The sequence below is a fragment of the Elephantulus edwardii genome, unplaced genomic scaffold (assembly GCF_000299155.1).
Source record: "Elephantulus edwardii isolate Elephantulus edwardi_28Jun2011 unplaced genomic scaffold, EleEdw1.0 scaffold00151, whole genome shotgun sequence".
Lineage (NCBI taxonomy): Eukaryota > Metazoa > Chordata > Mammalia > Macroscelidea > Macroscelididae > Elephantulus > Elephantulus edwardii.
In genome coordinates, this window is record NW_006399901.1 from 2,245,297 (window position 1) to 2,270,387 (window position 25,091).

Below are 25,091 nucleotides of genomic sequence, written 5' to 3' on the forward strand. Positions count from 1 at the left end.
CACAAAATAATAAAATTTTTAAAAAATGGCAATGAAAACACAACTTACCAAAACCTCTGGAAAACAGCCAAGGCAGTAATCAAGGTCAATTTATAGTAAACACATCAAAAGGCAGGAAAAAAGGACCATTGACTCTGTAGCACAGCATCTCCAACAAATTGAAAAAGAACAGCAAGAAAACCTGACACCCTCTAAAAAAACTGAAATTATAAAAATTAGGGCAAAAATAAATGAAATATAAAACACCCACGCAGATATATGCACACCCATGTTTATTGCTGCTTTGTTCACAATAGCAAATAGTTGAAAACAACCCAAGTGCCCGTCAGCAAACAAATGGATAGAGAAGCTGTTGTATACTCAATGGAATACTAGGCAGCGCTGAAAAACAAAGAACTCATGAAATACACAAAATGGGTGAACCTGGAGGACATTATGCTGAGTGAAATATCTCAGTCACAAAAAGCCAATACTGCATAATGCCACTTACAAAACAGGACTGACATGGGGGTTGATGGGGAAACTAAGAGGGGATAAATAATGTAAACAGCATTGAAACAGAAGGAAGAGAACTGTATAAAAGGAATATATGATTAGGTATTGGCATGACAAGAATCCAGAATAAGAGCTGCATAGTAAAGTGGACTGACGGCAGGGGACTGTATAACAATGAAAAAAAAATTTTCCAAAGTAAAAAGCCAACTGGGCGGGGTCAGGGAGGAAAATGTGCAACAACGAATGGACAGAAATCCAAGTTCTTGATAAACTTTCATTAAAATATCAATTTAAAAAAGGAGGAAAAAAGAACTATATAGGAGAAAATATTTAAAATAAAGAACTATATGAGAACAAATTGACAACAGCAATTCAGAAGATTATGTAGGAACCTTAGGAGGCAGTGGGTTTATGCTAATGTGGAAAGAACAACCCAGAAAAGAATGGTTTTATAACTGAAAGACTGTCATCAATGCCACTGAATTTGTATGTAGAAATAGTTGATGTATGCTTTGTTTTGTATATTGTTGTTGTTATGTGCTGTTGAGTTGCTTGCGATTCATAGCGACTCTGTGTACGACAGCTCTGAACCCTTCTCTGTATCCTGTGCCAACTTTACTGTCTCTGACACACCTACCCCCATTACCCTAGCCACTGAATCAGTCCATCTCCTCAAGGGTCTTCCTCTCTTGTGCTGTCCCTCCACCCTCTCAACCTTGACGTCCCCTCCAAGGGCTGGTCTCTACTTGCAACATGCCCAGAGTATGTCAGACGAAGCCTCAGAATTCTTGCCTCCAAGGAGCAGCCTGGTTTCATCCTCTCTAGGATGAACCTGTTTGTTTTCCTAGCAATCCATGGTATATTCAGTATTGTTCTAGAGCACCAAAGCTCAAAGGCATCAATTCTCTTTCTATAATCCCTAGTCATTGTCCAGCTTTCTGATGCAAAGCATGTAACTGTGAAGACTGGCCTGGATCAGATGCACTTTAGTCTTCAGATTGACATCGTTGTTCTTCAGTACTCTGGAGAGGTCTCTCTCTGATAGCCGACTTTCCCAGTGCATTTTATCTTTTGGTTTCCTGGCTGCTGGTACCAAGAGTGTTGATTGTAGTTCCAAGCAAACTAAAGCTGTTAACAGTCTCAATCTCTGTATATTACCAATAACTAAATAAAATTTAAGTGGGAATTAAATGGTTGGAATAGATTAGAAGATGATGATGATGATGATTACCAATTTATATGAAAGTTTACAGAGACTTTGGGTTTCCATTCATTCATTGTTGCACTTTTCTCCCTGCCCTCCCCTCCCCACCAGTTGGTTCTTCTCTTTGAAAAGTAAAAGAAAAATTCTTTCATTGTAATACAGTCCCTCCCTCCAAGTCCGCTTGGAGTCCAGAACCTTCGTTCTGGACCCCTGTCATGACAGTAATTCAGATGAGAAGATTTTTAAAAGCCCGTCTAACCCCATACCATCTTGGCGATTTCTTGGAGAAAGTGCAGCCAGAGAGCTCCTAGGGGAAAGGATGGGGAAGCGTTGTCTCACATACTTTGGGCATGTTCTTAGGAAAGACTCTTTCTTGGAAAAGGGACAGCATGCTTGGAAAGATAGAGAGGGTTAGCGAAAGAGAGGAAGACCTTCAACGAGATGAATTAACCCAGTGACTGCATCAGTGGCCTCAAATGTATCGGGGATAATGAGGCTTGCACAGGAAAGGGCAGGACACAGAGAGTTGTTCTTGGGTTGCTATGATTCAGTGGCACCTAATAACAACCACTGTGCCATTCTGCCCTCCTACTGCCTGCCCCCATGAATTCACTGATATGCTAGTCACATCACCAGTTAAGTTAGGAGAGAAATACATTTATGAACAGGTATAAATCAGACCAGCATTCAAATGATCCTGAAGGTGAGGACTTTGTAATGAGGCATTTGTTAACAATTCTCACCCAGTTTTCTTTGCACATCTGCCACCTGTTTAGAACAACAAATTCTAGTAATAACAGGCATAGTTTTCTTATGATTGAGCACCCTTAGTTCGAAACTGCTATTAGTCACACTCCTTTCCTGGAATCTAATGATTAGTAGCCACTGTTAGGAAATCTGCAAATAAGAGAGGTAAACATTGTCCAGGAATAAAGGGAACAGCCTGTAAAATGAGATCTTTTTTGAAGGAAGAATTTGTAGGCAGACTGATTAGACTCAGGATTAGTCTCCCCATGGTCTTCCAGAGTCAAAATCTCTTAAGACTTCACTTCATTATCTTTCTCTTACGTTTCCCAAAGTAAAGGTTGCAGGAGAGTTAGGAACACCAGCTCTCTGGAATACAAAGGAGCTGAAGAGGCCTCCAGTTGTTTACTAAAGAGCTGGCTTGGAATCCCAAGGACTCTGAGCAAATTTCCTGGTTTAGTTGCTTTCTAACAAAGGCAGTGACTGTGTAACAGACTAATTAATGCCTATGCATCTATGTAAGGTTTTGCTCATTGATATTCAGTCTGGAAGGAACCCTCATGGCATGGTCGTTAAGTGATCAGCAGCTCACCAAAAGATTGGATGTTTGAAGCATCCTGCAGCTCCATGGGAGAAAGATCTGACAGCTTGCTCCCTGAGGGGAAGTTCTGCTCTATCACACGGGGTCACTATGACTCAAAGAGTAATTTGACAGCAACTAACAGCAACCGTTGTCTTAGGAGCTAGGCCACTTACTCCAGGGGGATTACCTGTGCTGGCCAGAGGAACTTCTCTTTGGGGCTACCTTTAGAATTGACACACCTTTCCGATGGATTTGCCACACAAAAAATTCAGCACCAAGGGCCTGGAGATAGGAAGGTGCTCAAGATGAGATCCTTGCCCCTCAGAGATAGGTGGGGATGCTAAAGAAGACTGAAACATGCACAGTTCACTCTAATTCTGGAAAAATAATCTGAAACTCATGTAGATACAGTGGAAACAAACATTGCTTGCCTGAGGGGACCATCAAAAAAGGATAGAGTTTTGTTTGGTTTTTTTATTAAATTTTTATTGTATTATTTTTACGTGTACCGTCAAATCAGATCCGACTGGTACAGGAGGAGATTGCCCCCTCCTTCTCCAGCATAGCATCTAGTGGATTTGAACCGCATACCTCTGAGATTGCAGTGCAGTGTCTTCCACTAGGCCACCAGAGCTCCCTAGGATAGAGTTTTAATTAAGGGAAATTAATTAATATAAAGAAAAGCTTGAGGGGGTGAATGTCAGGATGTACAAACTGGAATATGTAGAACTGACTCCCAGCTGACCCTCCAGCAGGTATTTAGAGGTTGTAAATCACAGGAGAGGAGATTGCCCTCTTTCTCTCAAGGAGCAGCAGGTAGATTCAAACCACCTGTCTTTGGTTGGCAATGAAATACCTACACATGAGGCCACCAGGAGCTCCCTGTAATGTGTGGTTGGACGAGAAAATAGATCAGTGTGGTACTAGAGAAGCTGTTTTTAGGGGATCAAAACTTCTCTGAGGCCGCCTTGTAGAAGGCCATTTTCCTCTTCAAAAAATGCTCATTTGGGGATTGTAATAGGCCAGAGATTAGATTTGCTGCTCCTAGTCATTTAGCAGGGCTTGTTGTTGTATGTGCTTTTGAGTCACCAGCGACCCATAGTGACCCTACACAATAGCTCCAAACCCTGTCCTATCTTGAGCCAATCTCACTGTCTCTGACACAACTGATCCCATTATCCAAGTCACTGTGTCAATCCTTCTCATCCAGGGTCTTCCTCTACTGCACTGTCCCTCCAACCTTCCAAGCATGATTCCTTCTCCAAGCACTGGTTCCTCCTGACAACATGTCCAAAATATGTGAGATAGAGCTTCAAAATCCTTGCGACCAGAGAGCAACTTATTTTAACCCTCTCCGGGACAAATCTGTATTCTTGGCAGTCCATGGTATGTTCAATACTCTTCTCGAGCGCTACAACTCAAAGGCACCAATTCTTCTTTTTTAAATTTTTTTTAATTATTCTTTTGTGTGTGTACAGTCAAATCGAATCTGACTGGTACAGGAGGAGACTGTCCGTCCTTCAGCAGAGAATCTGGTGGATTTGAACTGCTCACTTCTGGGATTGCAGTGCAGCTTTTTGCACCAATTATTTTTCTGTAATCCTTATTTATTGTCCAGCTCTCTGATGTATAGCAAGTAATTGCAAAGATCAGGGCTTGGATAGGTGTACCTCAATCTTTAGTGGCAGTTTAGCAAAGCTTAAGTACTCTGGAGAGGTCCCTGACAGCAGACCTTCCTAATTCAACTCGTTTTTTTCCTTTCCTGGCTGCTGGTGCCAAGAATGTTGAAGTCTTATCTTGCGTTGGTAGATCAGGGTTTGATTCCTGGCCTGTGCAACTCAAGTGCAGTCATGTCATGGAATAAGTTTTAGCAGAGCTTTTAAACACAGATGAAGAGGAAAAGCTTGGCAATCTTCTGAAGCTCATCCAGTGAATGCTCTGGGGATCACAAGAGTCCAGTTCACAGCCAAGCACAGGGATGGTACAGAGCTGAGCAACATTTTGTTCCATTTAAAAAAAATTACTTCCTGAAAGAAAGAATTCCTCTTACTGCATTTTCCTAGTTAGAAGCATGTCCCAATTATAATGAAATAATTATGCTATTGTTTAATATCTACTGTGTGTTTCCTTTCTCTCTCTGGCTGCTCTTTCCTTCGCCCTGTGGTAGACGTGTCATTGGCATGCAGTAAATATTTGCTGAGAGAATGGCTGAAGCGTGTCCATTGAGTTGAACAATAAACAGTCACTGTTGACCTGGGTGAGACAGTTTCAGAGAAATGGTGGGGGCGGAGGCCAGATTGCAGTGGGTTGTGTGGCAAGTGGGAAGTGAGGAAATGAGGGCAGTGATGTGTAGACAGCTTTCTCACTGCAGCTGCAAAGGAACAAGCCACAGTGGTGGCTGGAGGAGAAAATGAGGTCCAAGGGGGTTTTATTGAGAAAAATTTGAACTTATTCAAATATTGACAGTGGGGAGAAGCCAGTGGAATGGGACAGGTGAAAAAGTGGATGAGAGAGAGAATGTGTGTGTGTGTGTGTGTGTGTCTTGTCTGTCTCTCTGTCTGGGGGTTAACAAATGAAAGCGCAGATCATCTGGGAGGTGGGACAGAGAGGACAGGATCCAGATTAGCTTTGCCTTTGTTGTGGAGGCACCAGCAAGTCTGACCTGGAACTGATAATAGCCCAGCTAAGATTGTGCAGTAGACAAAGACGCCAAGGATCTGAACTAGGGCTGAGGCAAAGGACAGAGGAATTGAGTGAAATGGAGAAGGCAGAGCCAGGTAGATCGGCTTAATAATTTGATGGCATTTTGAAAATTACAGCCTAACTCAGGAGAGCATTATGCTGAGTGAACTAACTCAGTCTCATAAGGACAAATACTACACAAGACCATTGTTGTAGAAATAGAAAGAGAACTAGTAAAACATGTATGAGGATCCACAGGGTGAAGGTTAGGAGCAGAGGGGTGAGGATGGGCAATCATAGGGTCACACAATTTGATGGGTAGAGGAAGGGAGGCATGGGTAAAGGAAATTGGAATGATCCGGCGTGAAAAACAATGTATACAAACCAGTATAAAATAAAAATTTTGTTTAAAAAAATATTTAGATGGAGAAGATGTAAGAAGAGAGAGCAGAGGGTCTTGGTTTTTTACTCATAGTGCCCAGCAGATGCCAGAGGCTAACTAGGTGTTACTTCAATGACTGAGTTTCTTAAGAGAAAGCAGGGCAGGCTCTGGAGAATGTGGCAATACCAAGTTATCTTGAATATCTTCACACTGGAAAGTCCTGATCCTTTTTATGATTTGGAAACAGCCAGAAGTCTGTGAGAGCAAAGATGTTGCATTGTTGACTAAGCGGGTGGTCAGGTTAGAGAATATTCCTTTCGGGTTAAAAACATAAAAACAAGAAATAAGGTGTGTCTGCAGTGAGATTGGGGGTAGACTGGGGTGCGGCAGCTCATAAACTGACTCAAAGCCTTTTATGTAAGAGTCTCAGAAATGCTGCAGGCAAGTACCTCCCGAACTGGGGAGTTTCAGTTTGGATGGCTGTGTGTGGTGATAGGTTCATTCAAACACTAGTTTATTATCTCCTCCATTGTCTGTAACTGGACCTGAAGTTAGTTTGAGTAAGGCTCTCTCAGGCTTTCTACGTGGGAGTCTATGAGGATGGTGTCTCACTTTGTCCACTCTGAAAACCCAAAGCTGAAAAGCTTTCTCTTGAGAGTTTGAGAGATTCAGATCCAGGAGGAATGCATCTTGTCACTGTGGAGCTAGAGGAGAAGTGGCCTCTTGCAGGATGTCTCCAAGCCTACTAGCTTTCTGGACTCTCCACCAGCATATGTGTACCAGCCAACCCAGGATGCTGCTGAGCGATCTTGAAGTACCTTGAGCTGTGCATTGTCTATTCATGGCCAGTGTGCCTGGGAAGCAGGGTTTGGTGACTGTCACTGTGTCTGTGGCCAGTCTGGAGTCACCCACAAAGAACAAAGCTGCATACATCATGTACACAAGAGAATCTTTTAAGCAGCCTGCCCCACTTTCCAGGGCTAAGTCAGGTACCACGGTTTGATTTTAGCTGGCTTCTTTGTTTCAAGAAGTTGGCATCTGCACCATGCGAAGAGGCTTGTGTTTTGATCCAAGCACCTCCCTTTTCCTGGAGGACTCGCCTTTTGACCTGTGTACGGCCCTTTCCCATCTTTTCTGTCTTTGATAAGTCTTCCCCCTCTGTCATGGACTCCACTTGAGTATCAGCTTTCTCTCCAAAGACTTTCCTGATTCTCCTAGTTGGAGTTATCAGGAATCAATATGGTGAGAGGGGCCTCTGGTGGCTTAGTGGGAAGGAATTACACTGCTAAACTAAAAGCCGACTGTTCAAATCCATTAGCTGCTCCACAAGATGGTCAGTCTCCTTCCTTACGATTCATAATCTTGGAAAACCTGCTCTTAATAACACTTTACAACAGTATGGTAGAGTGGAAAGTACTTGGGCTTTAGAATGAGCCACACCTGAGTTTAAGGCTACCTTGACCTACTCCCCTTCTCCCATGCCTGCCTCTAAATTTTAGTTTCCTCATCCAGTAAAGGAGTATAATAATACCAAGTTTCAAAGCATTCCTCATGTTGACATATGCTAATACTAGTTAGGATTGTCTTTAAGAATTAAATAAGATTGAGTCTTATTTAATCAATTAAGAGTTAGTTGAGATTTTTAAAAAATAGTGAAGATTATTAAGATTATTGATATTATTTATTAATAAAGAATTAAATAAGAGAGCTCTGGTGGCCTAAGTGGCAAGAAGCTGCACTGCAATCCCAGAGGTGTGCTGTTCAAATCCACCAAATGCTCTGCTGGAGAAGGAGGGGCAATCTCCTCCTGTGCCAGTCAGATCCAATTTGACGGTACACACAGACAAAATAAAAAAATAAAAAAAGGGAAGTAAGATTGGTAATTTGCAACACAATTCTTGGTATATTGTTGTTGTTGAGCACCATCAAGTAAACTATGAACTCATAGCAACTCTATGAATAATGGTCCTGAACCCTGCCCTATTGTCTCATCCTCACCATCTGATATACTGGGGCCCTTTGATACAGTCAGTGTGTCAGTCTCTTGCTGAGGGTCTTCCTCTCTTTTGCTGACCCTCCACCTTTCCAAGCAGGATGTCTTTATCCAAGGCTTGACTGCTCCTGACAACATGCTCAGTGAGCTCTCAAAATGCACCTTCTCCAATACATAGTTGGTTATTCTCTTGGCAGTCCATGGGATATTAAGTACTGTGTTTTTTGAACAGGCACACCTTAGTCTTTAAACTAACATCGTTGCTCTTTAGCACTTTGAAGAGGTTCTTGACAGCAGATTTTCCCGGTGTAGCACGTCAATATGTCTTTTGATTTCTTGATTGCTGGGTATTGATTTTGGATCCAAGTTAAGATGAAATTGTTAACCACTTCAGTCTTTTCGCCATCTCTTGTGATGTTGCCTCTTGGCCCAGTGATGAGAATTTTTTGTTTTCTTTCTTCCTTTTTTTTTTTTACAAAAGCCAATTATAATTTATTGATTCATTAATTCATTGTAATAATAAATTGCAATTTTTCTATGTTGCAATTGATAAATCCATCATAGCATATGGATTAATTAATTAGTAGCAAGCATTAAACAGTTAATTGTAATTTATCTACATTGCAGTTCATAAATTCATTGATAGTAGGACACACTCACCCCTGGGATCCCAACTCATCTCCTTCCTTTGCCTCTCATGGCCATTGGTGCAGTCGGGGATTTTTTGTTTTCTTAATATCCAGATGTAATCCATACTGAAGGCTTTGAGCCTCTGCAGCAAGGGTTTTTTGTTTGTTTGTTTGTTGGGTGTTGTTTTTTTCCAGCAAGGGTTTTAAGTCTTCACTTTAGGCAATTCAGATTGTATTATCTGCATAACACAGGTTATTGATAAGTCTTCCTCTAATCCTGACACTTCATAAATGTTTGTTCGTTCCTTTCTATATCCATAATTATTCTTTCTCTGAACTAAAATAGCGCTTTGCTTCTACCTCTGAAATAGCATTGAAGTGAAAAACGACAGTTTGCTATTCTCTGCGGTTGTATATCATTGAGTTGGAACATAGCTGACCCTCCAGCGGGTTTTCAGAGGCTAATCACATGGGAGGAGATTGCCCCTCCTCTGCTGAGCAGCTGGTGGATCTGAACTGTATGTCTTTGTGATTGCAGCGCAGTTTCTTATTACTAGTCCACCTCTAGGTACTCTTAACAATGACAGCTGAAAAGAATGGTCCTTTTCCAGTGGACTTGCTGCTTGAAGAAGAGCTCCCTGAGGTCAAGGATGCTGTTACCCAGCACTCCTAAGTGTAGAGCTTAGCTTTGCATCGAGAGTTCCTATTATAGTTAAATGAATGAGCTCCTAAACCAGATGATGAAAAGTCTGAAAACAGAACTTTTTGAGGAAGAGTAATAGACTTTAGAAGTTTAACCAAGGAAAGATAATTATTTTAGGATTGGGGACTAGCTAGGAATGGTCATCTGAAGAGCTGACAATGAAAAGAGAGAAACTGCTCATTTCTTCTACTCAGAGCGATAAACAAGCATAAAGCTCTGAGAAAAGGCAGATTTTGTCTCAGTAGAAAAAAATGGGAAGAGACTATTGTTAAAGTCATGAATTCTCTGGCCTTGGCTTGGTAAACAGGGGCTGGAGAAGTGCTGAACCAGAGATGGTGTGGAGAAGGGAATTGGCCCTCTGACAGTCAGATGAGTCTCAGTCTGAGATTCTATGACTCTATTTTGTATGGTAAGAATCTTGCCCCTATACCCGCTGTAACTTTAGGCCTTACCCTCTTTGGTGTTTTTTGGTGGGTTTTTTTTTAAGATCTAATGTTAATTTATTGATTGGGATGATAGTCTTTGCAATTATTTGCTATGCATCAGAAGGCTGAACTATGACTAAGGGTGATAGAGAATTGATGCCTTTGAGCTGTGGTGCTGGAGAAGAGTGTTGAATATACCATGGACTGCTAGGAGAACAAACAGGTTTGTTCTGGAGAGGGTGAAACCAGATTATTCCTGGGAGTAAAGGATTCTGAAGCTTTGTCTGGTGTATTTTGGGCATGTTGCATGTAGGGACCAGTCCTTGGGGAGGGACATCATGCTTGCGAGGGTGGAGGGACAGTGCAAGAGAGGAAGACCCTTGATGAGATGGATTGATTCAGTAACTGGAGTAATGGGTGTGTCAGAGGCAATAAGGTAGGCACAGGATAGAGAAGGTTTCAGGCCTGTTGTACATAGGGTCACTGTGAGTCACAAGAGACTTGACAGCATATAACAACATGTTAGTTTATTGGTTGGAATAATAATTATTTTAGCACAATTAAGAATAAGCTCTAGCCTCCTAATACTTACAGCTTATTGAAGGAGAGAGGAAGATATATCAATAAGCACAATAACCCTCTTGGTTTGTGTACAGATGAAGATACGTGGAGGTGTCCAGGCTGTGGGGACCACGTAGCTTCCAGCCAGAGGAGGTACAGGACCATCAATGAAGCCTGGCATAGCTCTTGCTTTAGGTAAGTCTTTTTCCAGTAAGCACCTAGTTTGTGTTCTAGAAAACACAGAAAAATAAGCTTGAGCATTTCAGTGTAAGCGAGAAGAAAGAATCCTCCAATGAAGAACCCATGGGAAAACCTCTGGCGTGGCCTCCCATTGGCCCGGTTGGGGGAGGGGCAGCGAGAGGGGGAGATCTCAAGGGGGAGGAGCCACAAATGGACTCGTGCAACTGGAGGCGGGGTCACGGGACTGGGAGGAGGTTTGCTCAGGGCTGCCCACAGCCCTTGTTATGTGGGTAAGCAAGCCAACCTCCGTAAAGGTGACTCTCCCACATCTGTATGCTATACTTCAAGGGCTCTATGTAGCCAGTTGTTTTTTTACCAAAGGTGCTTCCCTGGGTTTCTGCTTTTTGTTACTAATTTTATTGTCTAGCCCTTAGATTTTTGTTTCGAGGTAGCTTGATGAGATAATGAAAATACACAGGACAGATCAGAATACAGATCTGCTGCTCACAGGGTCTCTATGGGTTAGAGTTGTCTCGACAGCACCTAACAGCAACAATAATGTTTTGAAGAGAACACAGTTTTTAATCACATTTGTTCTGCTGTCTAAGACTCCATTTCCTTGTGAGGTGGGAAGAAGGTGCTGCTGCTAAGCTCTCAGACTTGTTAAGGTTGAGTGAGATAGTCCATGCAGTGTGCCCACCACGTGGTAGGCACCCACAGAAAGGTTATCCCTAACCCCCGCACTACTGGAATCTTCAAGGGTAGGCGCTTGTGTTTGTATTTTCTGGTATGAAGAACAGTGCCTGGCTCATCATCAGCATAATGAAAGAAGCTGTTCAACACCACCGCTCGGTGAGCATGTCTGTCCCCAGTGGACTTGTCTCCTGACACAGACAGAACTGGAGACAGGCCCCACGCACCTTGGATTCCAGCTCCCACACATAGCTTGTTCCAAAGCATCCCCCGTGCTAACAGTTTGACTTGACCTTTCAGCTTTTGCCTCTGCTCCCTGGGAGATGGGGCGAGATTCTGGCCTCTGAGAGGAGACTTGGCACAGAATCACCATTATTCTGCTCTTTTCAGCTCAGATCCAAAGCCCTCAGATGTTCCCTGAGGATCTTGTTGCCTTGGTTCTTCCTTCCATTATTCCCAGGGAAGTTCTGCCTTTGCATGCAGTTTAGTATGACGGGAGCTGTAAGAGACCTTATAGGCCAAACTTTGTTTAACCCTTTCATTTTACAGCTAAGGCTAGTGGGCAGGATCAGGAAACCACTCTCTGGGTTGGTCCTGCCTTGATATCCAACCCATACGATCATATTTATTTTTAGTGTTTTCCTGTTCCTATGATTTTTTTCCCCTATCTAAAGTAAGTCAGGGCAAAGCAAAACTAGCTAGTTATTGGAATGTCTAGCTTTTCTTAGAATTAAGGATTATGTATGATGTGATCTCATCACAGCAAGGAAACAGGAAGGACAGCTCAGTGTTTCACAATAGGCTGTGAATGGCAGAAGCTGAACTTAGTCTTGGGTATTTGTTGGTCTGGTCAGATGTTAGCTTGCTAGAGAGCCGTGTGTGTGTGCGCACGCGCGCGTGCGTGTGACATGAACATACATTCATTTAAAGGACGCATGGCACCCTCATGTGCTTCTGAATAGACCTATATTCCCTAGAGTTCTCAGCACCTGTGACCTTTTGGAAAGAAATCTCCAGGACTATTATGCTGTACTTTTGGATAAATTTAAACTCTTAGCCTTTTGCTGTACTATCCTTTCATATGGTGGTGGTAGTGGTTGTTGTTGTGTACCATAGAGTCAGAACTGACCCATAGCTGACCCTCTAGCAGATTTTCAGAGGCAGTTAATCATACAGAAGGAGATTGCCCATCTTTCTCCCCTGGAGCAGCTGGTGGCCTTGAACTGCATGCCTTTTGGATTGCAGCACAGCCTCATGCCACTAGGCCAAAAACCAGAAGATGTGCATCGAGTTTGTGACCCTTGTCCATAACTTTCAATCTGTATTCTGAGGAAAACAGTTGAGAAGGTGGATTATATTGTTTGCAAAGCAGGTGAAGAATGTAGCATCGGGATGGAGGGAAGACTCATCAGTCACCTGCATGTTACCATGGTAGATAAGACTCTTATCTGGGGTATGGAATGAGACTGTCTATTTTCAGATTCTAGCTTTGCAGCTTTGGTGACTTTTGGGCACCTCATATATGAAGTAAGGCTGATAATAATATTCATCCCAAGAGGTTGTTGGGGAGGATTAATTGAGATAGCCTATATAAGCTGCCTAGCATAGAATCTGAAACACGTTGGCTGCCATCAAGTTAATTCTGATTCAGAACCCATGTATGTAAAGTAGAATGCTCCATAGGGTATTCGAGGCTATGACCTTTGGACTCACATAACCAGGTTTAAGGAACCTCTGGGTCAGTTTGAATCACCAATAAATACCTTACTTAGCTCCTAGTCAAATGCTTAATCCAGAAACTTCTACTCGAAACCTAGAAAATCCATAATAGTAGTTGTCTTCCTTCCTGTTGTATACTGTGGAGTCAGAACCGACCCATAGCTAACCCCTCACAGAGTTTTCAGAGGCAGTTAATTGCACGAGAGAGATTGCCTAGTTTGTGGATTCGATGTCTTTATGCACCTACATTTGTTTCTCTTACTGTACTCTGTAGGGTAGGTGTGTCAGACACAGTAAAGTTGGCACAGGATAGAGCAGTTTTCAGGGCTGTTGTAGGTTGCTATGAGTCGCAAGCGACTTGACAGCGCATAACAACAATACTCTTTGGTCATCTAATGCAGAGCCAGCAGAGATCAAAAGCAGCTTTGAACTTCCCTGGCACAATTAAAGCAAAAACCATACCTACAGGAGGAGGGCATTCGCTCTGTCAGCACCATTGTCCCATGGGCAGACTGTTGACGGAACACTTCCCCTAACTCCTGAACCTTCCCTCTGAAAGCCCAGGTGGATGCCATGATATCCTCAGGTGGAGCCTGGTAGTTTGCCCTGGGGAGAATGTCTGGTTTGGGGCCACAGTTTGACTTTAGTCCAAATTGGAGACAGATCCTCAGGATTGTTAAAGACAGAAGTTACTTGGGTTAGGAGGGGCTTGGGTCATCAGCCTGCAAGGTCCTCCCAGTTCGCCTGTGACTGTTGAATGTGGAGAGAGCATCTGCTTGTAGCCTCCTGGAAACTGGACCCTTCCAATTCCATGAAGGAACAAATCCTTCATGGCCCACTTCCAGCCTTGATGGTGTCCAGCTGGGCTACAGTTACAATAAAGGAAATGGTTTTCCTGCTCCCCTGCCCCCACACCTTTGTTTTCCTAGTCACAGGGTGGGGCTGGATATTGAATGGAAGAATAGCTGAGGTTCAGCTCAGATTCCTCCTTCTCTGACAGCCTTCCGCCCAATTTTCAGGTGGCCAGTACAATTGGAAACCGCTGATGTCGAGCCTAGGACAGTACAGTGCTGGTCAGCTGACAGACCTCCTGGAAGTAACCCAGGCCTGAACTGTGCTGCTGCATTTGGGCACCTCGCCAGGGTCCTTTTGTTCTCCTGGCCTGGTGGCTAGCTAGCCCTTTCGTCTCCTCTCCCTAGCCTTCCTGACAGACTTGTTTGAACTTTGAAGATCCTTCTCTGACTTTCTTGTTACTTAAGCAGAACCATTGACTCTAACTTATCATTAATTGCTGCAAAGTCAAGTACACCTCATAGCAACCCTGTGATCAATAGCCCTGAGGCCTGTCCTTTCCTGTGCCATCCTCATCATCTCTGGCACACTTGAGCGCATTGCTGCAGTCACTGTCAATCCATCTTCGTTGAGGGTCTTCCTCTTTTCCACTGACCCTCCCCATTTCCAAGCATGATGTCTCTTTCCAAGGAGTAGCCTTTCTTAGCAGCATGTCCAGAGTATGAGAGATAAAACTTCGCCATCTTTGCCTCCAAGGAGTATTCTGGCTACACTGTCTCCAAGAAATCTGTTTGATCTTGTGGCTTTCCATGGGATGTTCAGTACTCTTCTTTAGCATTGCATCTCAAAGTCTTCAATTCTTCTGTCATCTTTATTCATTGTTCAGCCCTCCATTGTGTAGCAAGTGATTGACAAGACTATGGACTGAATCAGCCACTCCTTAGTCTTCAAACTGACATCATTGCTCTTTTGTATTTTGGAGAGATTCCTGATTGCAGACTTGCCCAATGCAATATGTCTCTTGATTAAAGAGTTGGGACTATTCTCTGATGCTGTCTAAACTGATTGCTTCTCATTGGGGTGGCTAGAGTACCCATTGTTTGTAACTGAGTCTAAAGAATGCAGATTTAAGTGGTCACCTGGCCTTTTGACACATCTGTACACCTGAAGAGCCTCAGTGGGTTTTCTGACGTGGTTCTCTTTGTTCTCATTGGAAGTGTTTGGTCAGAACCAAAACCAAATTCACCACCATGAGTCTATTTCAGCTCTTAAAAACTCTGTAGGACTGAGTAGAATTGTCCCATGGGAGTTCCAAGGCTGTAAATTTTGTATAGAAGCAGACTACCTCATCATTCTCGCACTGAGTGACTGGTGAATTTGAACTGATGACCTTTTAGTGGACAGCTACTGCTTAATCAATCCATGGTGCTACCAGGGCTCCCTCCTGGTGTTGGGCTGAGGAGGAGCAAAAGGCTGCGCCAGTGGGTTTTATGATCTGAGCAGGGTCTGTAGCTAACGTTGTTGTCAGAGAGAAACCCCCATTTAAGGTTCTTGGAAGCTGTTCCAAGCCTCCTTTCTCAAATTTGTGTACACAAGCTATCTTGAGCTCTCTCTTTTGGAAAAAGTCTCGTGGCCTAGTGTCAAGAAGCCGCACTGCAGTCCCAAAGACATGCGATTCAAGGCCACCTCAAAGTTCCTTGGGAAAAGGATGGGCAGTCTCTCCTCCCGTGTGATTAACTGCCTCTGAAAACCCACTGGAGGGTCAGCTATAGGTTGGTTCTGACCCTACATATAGTACATAACAACAATGAACCCGGGATTGGGGCCTCAAGCAGATAGGTTTTTGTCACTTTATCAGGTAACAGACCATTGCCACAAAATGTGTGAGCCCAGGAAGGCTGCCAAAGAACTTGACACACACCGCAGCCCGAGACTGAGATGCAGTGAGCTGGCTGGCAGCAGCATGGTTTCTGTGATGCTGAAAGCCATACTTGTTTTCTCACCCCACCCCCAACTCGGCAAGCTTGCTGGAATCATAATTATAGTAATTGGTGCCATTTAATTGCGTGTTTGTTATATGCCAGACACTGTCCTAAGCATTTCACACTCATAATCTCATTTAATCCTTATAAAAACAATTCACTAGATGTACTGGCATTACCTAGTTTACAGATAGGCAAGTGGAGGTTGTTTGAGAAAGTCACAGAACTTTTAAGTAGCCTAGCTGGGATTTGAGCCCAGGTATTCCAGCTCCTTGTTTAGGACAGCCTAACAGAATATAGGCTTTGCCTTCCAGAATATAGGCAATTCATTTAACTTCTCTGAGATTCTCGTATCCTCCTCTGTATTATGGGATCAAAATATTGACTCCACCTGCCACATACTGGTGGTGTCAGATAATGTTGAAAGATATTGGCTCAAAGGCTTTATAAACTCTAAAATGTCCTTAAAAGTGCTGTTCAATTTCTCCTGATGTCATCGGAGCAACCCTGCCATCTGCTGTTACACTGTTGATGTTGCTGCACTTCCTGACCCACATTTCTCATTCTACCTACAGCATTCTATGGAAGATTTTTGCTCAGTTGGTCTCTGTGGAAACAGGCACCAGTAGGTCATTAAGATTAGCTGGAGCCTCCTTTCCAGCAGAAGAGAAGGGCCCCTCCTAGGCTTTCCTCGTCTCTAGCAAAGCACTTGAACATGACCCAACTGGGACTCCTAGGATATAGCAGCATGTGATCATTCATGAGCCTTGATCCTCCTCCAGTCTTTGGACGTAAATAACTAAGACCACATGGAAGCTTGGCAGCTTCTGTCCAAGCAGAAATGAAGAGAGGGGAAGGGAGAGGTGGGGTTGGATTCAGGGATCAAAGAGTGATATTTATTTACCATTGTATTGGAAGCTTTGCTTAGATGACATGATTTAGTCCTCAAAATACTGCATCCCCAGTGTGTGTGTGTGTGTGTGTGTGTGTGTGTGTGTGTGTTTATACAGCCAGCCAGTCAGTCTCCAGATTCCAAATGTGTTCACTTCTTCACTGAGTCTTTAAGATGAATTTACACTTATGTAAAAATAAAATGTTTCCCTTATTGTATACAATATATTGTACATTTCTATTCTTAAAACCATTGAAGAAACATTCTAGATACACTAAAACATATTCAACATATTAGAACAATAATTTGTACAGCACCCGAATATTGTCTGATGTAGAACTGGAAGATGAGCCATACTGATTGGAAAACACTCAAAATAAAAGCTGGAGAAGAGCCTCCTCCTCAAGATTGCTGTTGTTGTCGTCGTTGTTGTTGTGTACTGTTGAGTCAGAACCAACCCCTACCTGATCCTCCAGCACGGTTTCTGAGGCACTTACACTGAGGAGATGGCCCATCTTTCTCCTGTATACCATCTGGTGAATATGAACCACATATCTTTGGATTGGCAGTAGAATTCCTTACTGTTAAGCCACCAGAGCTCCCTGGGTAAACTTTCCTAATGTAAGGAATAAAGCTTTTAGAACCTTCATTTCTTGATGGACCCTTCATTTGCTGATGTGGCACGACTCAAAGTGAGAAACCACATCCATTAATAACTGGCATGTGAAGCGTACAGAGCATGAATAGGGGAATGGAAGTTGTCGAAAAGGAAATATAGTGCATAAAGATCCATACCCTCAGCATTGATGTTGTTAGGTGCTGTCAAGTTGATTCTGATTCACAGAAAACTGTAACAGACAATGAATACCAAATCCTATGGAGTCTCACAATCTCTGCACTTGTGGAGTTGTTTGTTTTCTTGCTGTTGAGGTATAACCCATACTGAAGGCTGTGATCTTTGTTAGCAAATGCTTCAAGACCTCTTCACTTTTAGCAAGCAAAGCAGAGTGTCATCTGCATATTGCAGGCAGTTGATGAGTCTCCTCCAATCCTGATGCCACATTTTTCTTCATGTAGTGCAGCTTCTTGGATAATTTGTTCAGCATTACGTGTTGAACAGGTATGGAGAGAGGATACAGCACTAACACCACGGCTTTCTTAATTTGAAGCCATGCAGCATGCCCTTTTCCCACCCTCACAGCTGCTCCTTGGTCTGTGCACGGGTTCCACAGAAGCACAATCAAGTGTACCGGAGTGTCAGTTCTTTTCAGTATTATCATCATTTATTATCCCCACAGTTGAATACCTTTGCATAATCGGTAAAACACAAATAAACATCTTTTTGGCATTCTCTGCTTTTGACAAAGATCCAGCTAATCTCAGCAGTGGTATCCCTCATTCTGTGACCTCTCTGAATCCATTTTGGATTCCTGGCATTTCCCTGTCAATGTAATACATGCATTCTGAAATTTATCAAATGTGTAATCAAGATACATTCATAATTTTTAGTGATTCAAATGCAAAATTTGGAAACAAAGATGGAAAGGATTGGTAGTTAGAAGATACGGTCTTGGTAATAGAAACAAGTCTGGAGAGCATAAGATACAGTTTTGTACAACCAACAGTTTATTTATTGCAGACATTTTTGAACAATCATGAACAAAGACTTGCATAGGAAGATGAAGAAGAATGTAGCATTAGGACTGGAAGAAGACTTTTCAACAGCCTATCAACTACGTCTGTGAAGATGATGGAGAGATTCTGGAGAAGTCAAAATAAGACCAAGAGCCTGTTGTGGAACAGACCATCAATTGCTAATATTGAAGCTGATGTGAAAGCTGGAGAACATTAAAACAAGTGCACAAGAGCCAAAATATGACCAGAGTATTTCCCACCTAGATTTAGATCCCACTAAATATGTCTTTGGATATTATCTTTTTTTTTTCTTGTTGTGTACTGTCGAGTCTGATCCAGCTGACACAGAAGGAGACTGCTCTTCCTTCTCCAGCAGAACATCTGGTGGATTCAAGCCATGCACCTTCAGAATTGCAGCACAGCTTCTTGCCATCAGGCCTCCAGAGCTCCCTTGGATATTATCTTAATGATACATTGAATTCTAATAAATGAAAACCAGAAGAATTATGGGGTGACAACAAGGAAGTCAAACAAAGGGTCATGTAAAAGGCAGAAAATAAAGAAAAAAGCCAAAAATGAACATTGAAAAAAAGACTCTGGAACTTGTTCTAAATGTAAAGAAGCTAAAGAAGAAACGATGATATAAGTGAGCTTATAAACAGATTTCAAAGAGCAGCTCAAGAAGACAAAGAGTAATGAACTGTGCGAAGAACTAGAAGACCATGGGTAATATGCTGAGCATTTCTCACACTGAAAAGATCTTGAAGGGAAAATTGAAGCCTCAGGTTGGAGAGTGAAATATTCACAAGACAAATTGTTGGATGACACAGGAATCATCAGAAGGCATAGAGAAAAGATGCTGTATGGAAGAGTTGGACAACACTCAGTCATTTCAGAAGGTATCAGAAAATTCAGGAAGCACTGGACTGAAAGAACAAAAACAAACAAGAGTGAAGGCACTGGCGAAATACAAGACTCCATCAGTGGTTGGGGTAGCAATTGAGTTGCTTCAACTAATGAGTATAGGACTGGATGTACTCACTTGTCTGTGCCAAGATGTTTGCAAGGCAGCTGCTTAACCAGCCGACTCAAAGGGATCTACCTTTGTGTCCATTCCTAAGAAAGGTAACCAAACAGAAGAGGAAATTATAAAAGAATGTCATTACTATGACTTGCAAATAAAATTTAGGGATTGAGAATCAAGTAGAGCAGTAAACTAGGAAACTACCAGAAGTTCAAACTGGATTTGGAAGAGGCCAGGAAATGAGAGTTATTAGTGCTGGCAGCAAATGGATTTGAGCTGAAAGCAGAGTATACTAGAAAGATGTTTACCTGTGTTTAATTGACTGTGCAAAAGTATTTGATTATGAATCATGACAAATTATGTATAACGTTGAGAAGAATAAAAATTCCAGGACACTTAGTTAACCTGTACGTAGACCAAATTCCTGCATAGACTGAGAAGCAGTTATCCTAATACCACAATGGAATACTGCATGATTTAAAACCAGGAATGTGCACATCACAATTTTATCCTCTCACCACATTTATTCAATCTGAATTAAAGAGTTTAAAAATCTGGGCTCTATGAAGAAAAATGCAGCATTAGGATTGTAGAAGAGTCCTTCTACTCATTAACGAAATGTGATATGCAGATGATACAGCCTTGTTTGAGGAAAGCAAAGAAGATATAAAGATAAAAACCTCAATTTCCATATAGATTACACCTCAATATAAAACAGAAATTTTCAAAAGTGAGTCAATTAAAGAAAAGTTGTCAAGGGCTTCATTTTACTTAGATCAACAATCAATGCCCATGGAAGCAGCAGTCCAGAAATAAAGCTTACAATTTTCATTGAACAAATCTGCTGCAAAGAACCTCTTTGAAGTACTAAAGAGCACGGATGTCACTTTGAAGACTAAGGTGTACCTGACCAAAACCATGTTCATTTCATTCGCCTTGTAGGCATAGAGCGGTAGGACAGTGAATAAGGAAGACTAAAGAATTCTTGATGCCTTTGAATTGTAAGAATATTGGATATACAATAGATGGGCAAAAGAACAAATCTGTTTTGGAAGAAATGCAATCAGAATGTTCATTAGAAGCAGGGATGATGAGACTTGTCTCCCATACTTTGAGCATGTCATCTGGAGAGGCTAAGTCCTTGGGAAAGGACATCCTGCTTGGTAGAGGGCCAATGAAAAAAGAGGAATATTCTCTGTGAGATTCATTGGCCTGGTGGCCATAGCAATTAGCTCCAACACAGTGGACCTTGTCAAGATAGCACAGTGCTGAACTGTGTTTTGTTCTTTTGTCCATAGGTTGCTATGACTTGAAACAGACTCACTTGCCCCTAATTGCAACAACAGTAGTTGGGTCTTGATGTATGTCACAAAGTAGTGCCCACTTGTTTTTTTATGGATTTTTTTTAAATTTTTATTTTATTTCATTACTTTTTGTGTGTACCGTCAAATCATATCTGACTGGTACAGGAGGAGATTGCCCCTCTTTCTCCAGCAGAGTATCTGTGGATTTGAACCGTGCACCTCTGAAATTGCAGTGTATCTTCTTGCCACTAGGCCACCAGAGCTTGCTTTGCCCACTTGTTTTTATGAGCCATTGTGTGCATCTCACATTTTTTATATATAGGCTTTATAGGGCTTGGTTATTAAATGATCCATTTGTAACCCAGGACTGCCTGAATGTACAAAATATACTTAAGTTTATACATCAACTCTTTATTTACCAACTATCTCATTCTCTGATTTTACATTTGTTAGAATAGTAAAAAAATCTAGTATGTGACTATTTTGTGCAATAATGACATATATATTGGAGTAACGACTTCATCTTACTTGGATCTCCAATCAATATACTTGGTACCAGCAGTCAGGAGAGCAGGAGATATATTGCACAGGGGAAGTTGGTAGTCAGGGATCTCTCCAAATTATTGAGGAGTAATGATGTCCGTTTGAGGACATTATTTGAGGTGCATCTCTTTCAGGCCATGGTCTTTTTAGTCACTTGCTGTGCTGCTAAGAGCTGGGCAGTGACTGAGGATGACAGAGAAGCATTGATGCCTTTGAGCTGTGGTGTTGGAGAAGAGTGCTGAAGGTCCCATGGACTGCCAAAAAGCAAATATGTCTTGGAGAAGTTGAGCCGTGGTGCTCCTTGGAGACATAGGTGCTAAAGCTTTGTATGACCTACTTTTAGACATGTTACTAGGAGAGGTTATTCCTTGGAGAAGGACTTCATGCTTGGGAAGGTAGAGGAACAGCAAAAGAGAGAAAGACCCTTACCCAGGTGAGTTGTCATGGTGACTAATGACAGTGGGCTTAAGTGTGTCAGAAATTGTGAGGATGGCACAGGATAGGACCGGATTCAGATCTGTTGTTCATAGGGTCACTATGAATCCTACTCAACTGGACAGCACTTAATAGCAATGACTGTCATGGTGTGAGGTGAGAGATGCTAGCTGTAATGGTTAAAGTTATGTGTCCAGGGAATATTCCGTGATGTGGTCATCCTCCATTTTCACGTGTTGAGCTGTGCATAAAAACCTGATGTTTGGAACTTAACCCTGTTGATAAGTGAAGCGTGTTTAATTGTGTGTGTGTGTTGACACACAATATATATACAGTTTATCGCATTTCTCATTCCTTTTATACTTCATAACTTCTCCGTGTTCTTGTATGAAGAGCAGAGTAGTGTACAGAATTCCCTGTCTCCCTTCATCTCTACAGCCTCCTCTTCTTTGTACTTCAGGTTACTGTTCTTCACAGGGCTCAAAACACACCTCTTTCTCTCTTGAAAAGATTTTTGTTGATTCCCAGGATGCCTCTCTCACTGCCTAATCAGTGAGGTAAAAATAATTGTAAACAATATCTACTCTTCAGATCTTTACCTGGATATTTCCGCAAAAGAGTTCTCTTAACCTTTGAAGAATAGGTCAGGTCCCCCTGTTTTATGCTTTTCTTAAAACTTTTTTTGGTGGTTTGTAATTTCATGAGGTCAGAGACTGCCACTATTTTGTAAGTACAACTGAGTTATAAGGCATCGTACCTTTGGCCCCTCACTGTGTTCTCGCTGAGCACATGAGCACACAGTTGGCATGGAGAGGGAATTTGTTGAATGCATTTCCAGAGGTCACCAATAGTGACGATATGATGTAAGTGAGGCCTTTCCTTGCCCTTCCCCCTCCCCACATCCTTCCCTTACAGCTGTCGATGCTGTGGTTACTGTAAGTGGCAGGGAGGAATTGGTTCCGGTCATTGGCCATGTTGGCAAATTTTCTTTGGGTGTCGAAGTGAGATGTTAAAGCTTTGCCTTTTGCCCCCTGAGAAGCCACCTCACAATGAGAAGACAGGAGCCCAGTCCAGCAGCAGGTCTTGAGTTCTGCTTCTCTGTCGGTAGAGCCCAAACAGGAAAACACCCAGGGTAACTTCTCAAGAGAGAGCACGCGTGCGTCAGTAGAGGTAAGAGACAGTTCAGCCACTCTGGCCCAAACCTGTTGTGAATTTTTCTGATATATGAAGAATTTCAATCCCAACCATAAATGGAGGGGCTTTTTAATTTAATTTTTTAACTTTAGAAAGCACTGAAACCTGGTTTTAGATAAATTTGCCCATTAAGTATAAAGTAAAAAAAATAGAATACATAGTACCTGGGCAGTGAGCAACTCTCAAGAACATGGAAATGAAGTTTGTCCTCATTAAATTAAATTAATGTGCACACAGTGAGAGTAATATTGGGGGGTGGTGGTGATGGTGTCGTCTTACGTGCCATCGAGTTGGCTCTGTCTGTCTGTGTGTGTGCCATCGAGTTGGCTCTGTGTGTGTGTGTGTGTTTTGGGTACTGTTGTGTCAGAACTGACCTGTAGTTGACCCTTCAGTGGGTTTACAGAGCCATTTAATCACATGGAAGGAGATTGTCCATCCTTCTCTCGTCAAGCTGACTACACACCCAAAAGTATGTGAGGCTGTTTTGAATCACATGCCCAAAGTATGTGTGACGAAGCTTCACCATCCTTGCGTCCAAAGAGCACCCGAGTTGCACTTTATCCAAGACATAGCTGTTTGTTCTTTTGACAGTCCGTGGGATATTCAGTACTCTTCTCCAGCACCACAGCTCTTCTGTTCTCTGTAGTCACTGTCCAACTTCCAGGTGCACGGCAAGTAATTGTAAAGACCATGGATTGGACGAGTATTGTGTACTAGCTAAGACTCTAGGCTTTAGAACCAGATGACTTGATGATATCAAATCTTGGTTCTGCTATTTCTTAGGGAGCTCTGATAACCTAATGGGTAAGGAATTGCAGCACCAACCCAAAGGTCCGTGTTTTGAATCCACCAACAGCTCTGCAGGAGAAAGAGGGACAATCTCCTCCTGTGTGTTTTTCTGCCTCTGAAAACCCACCAGGGGGTCAGCTGTGAGCTAAAATGGACTGTCTCCTATGTGCTTTACTGCCTCTGAAAACCTGCTGAAGGGTTAGCTATGAGTCGCTTCCAACCTGATGACAGATAACAACAAGGACAAAACTTTGTGCATGTGACTTAACCTTACCTTGCTTCATTTCCTCGTCTGAAAAATGAAGATACTAAAACTGCCTACCTCCAAGTGTATCACTGAGTGATAATGCTAAGCACTGGGACAGGGTCTTGAGTAATAGTAGATTGTTATTAGCTATTAGGGTGGTAAATGTCTCCTGAGGACCGAATTAAATATAAAATGGTGATTATTAGAAAGTGAAAATTTCTCAGTAAAAAATTATTTTATAACCAATGGAGAGGGTGAAGCCAGCTGCTCCTTGTTGGAGGCAAAGATTTTGAAGCTTTGTCTGACATACCCTGGGCCTGTTACAAGGCGGGATCAGTCCTTAGAGAGGGATGTCATACTTGGGAAGGTGGAGGTACAGCGCAAGAGAGGAAGACCCTCAATGAGATGGATTGAGTCAGTGACTGGGGTAATGGGGGTAGGTGTGTCAGAGACAAATAAAATTGGCACAGGACAGAGCAGGGTTTAGGGCTTTTGTACATAGGGTCGCTATGAGTCAAAGGGAACTCGATGGCATATAACAACAACAACAACAGAGTAAATAATGAGTGACTAGCAGAACAGAAAGTGGAAGTTGGGTGAGATAAAATTAGTAGTGTGTCCAGATAAAGATACTGCATCTCGGTTCGTCACAGGGTGGGGGTTCTTTGTTGTAGGCAGGACTGGTTTGGCCAGAGCACACACCACTGCCAGGATGAAATTTCTCTCGTGGGTGCTAAAGTCGAGGCTCACAGAGCAACGCTTCTTCTTGGAGCCCTTGATAACAGGAAAAAGTATGAGGATGTAGGTGCTCTGAATTCTCTTGTGAATTCTTAAATGGACAGAGAAACTACTATATAGTGAGGTTGGACTGTTACATTTTATACGATGTCTGTGTGCCTCTCAGGGTACTATCAAGTCCTGTTTCTGAAACTATAAGGTCAAAACCAGACTGTGGTTAGGATCCTTCACTAAGGTGATTCCTGCCTGGACAAAGTCTTGGTGGTCAACCAGACAGCCCTTCATTTCATCACTGACACTAGTACATGTGACATTTTCTTTGTGCATCTAGCACCCTCTTTTGACAGAGGAGGAAATTGGCACCCAGAGAAGTATAATGACTTACTTAAGACCACAGAGCAAGTTTCTGGTTGGCCATGGCAAGTGTTCCTGTTTTCTCTGTATTGTAGGCAGCTTTTCTCAGATGTCCTATGCAGGCATTAGAAGAGCATCTATGTAAACAGAGCATTTGACACTGATGTTG

The 25,091-nt window shown here is 42.5% G+C and overlaps 1 protein-coding gene across 1 annotated transcript in view; it reads left to right on the plus strand.

Annotated features, from left to right (window-relative positions):
* The window catches only part of LIMK2 (LIM domain kinase 2), a 102,847-nt gene that overhangs the window by 20,028 nt on the left and 57,728 nt on the right, over positions 1–25,091 (plus strand). The window contains exon 2 of the mRNA XM_006894801.1: positions 10,497–10,596. Coding sequence (XP_006894863.1) covers positions 10,497–10,596 — 100 coding nt within the window. The remainder of the gene's footprint in view (positions 1–10,496; positions 10,597–25,091) is intronic.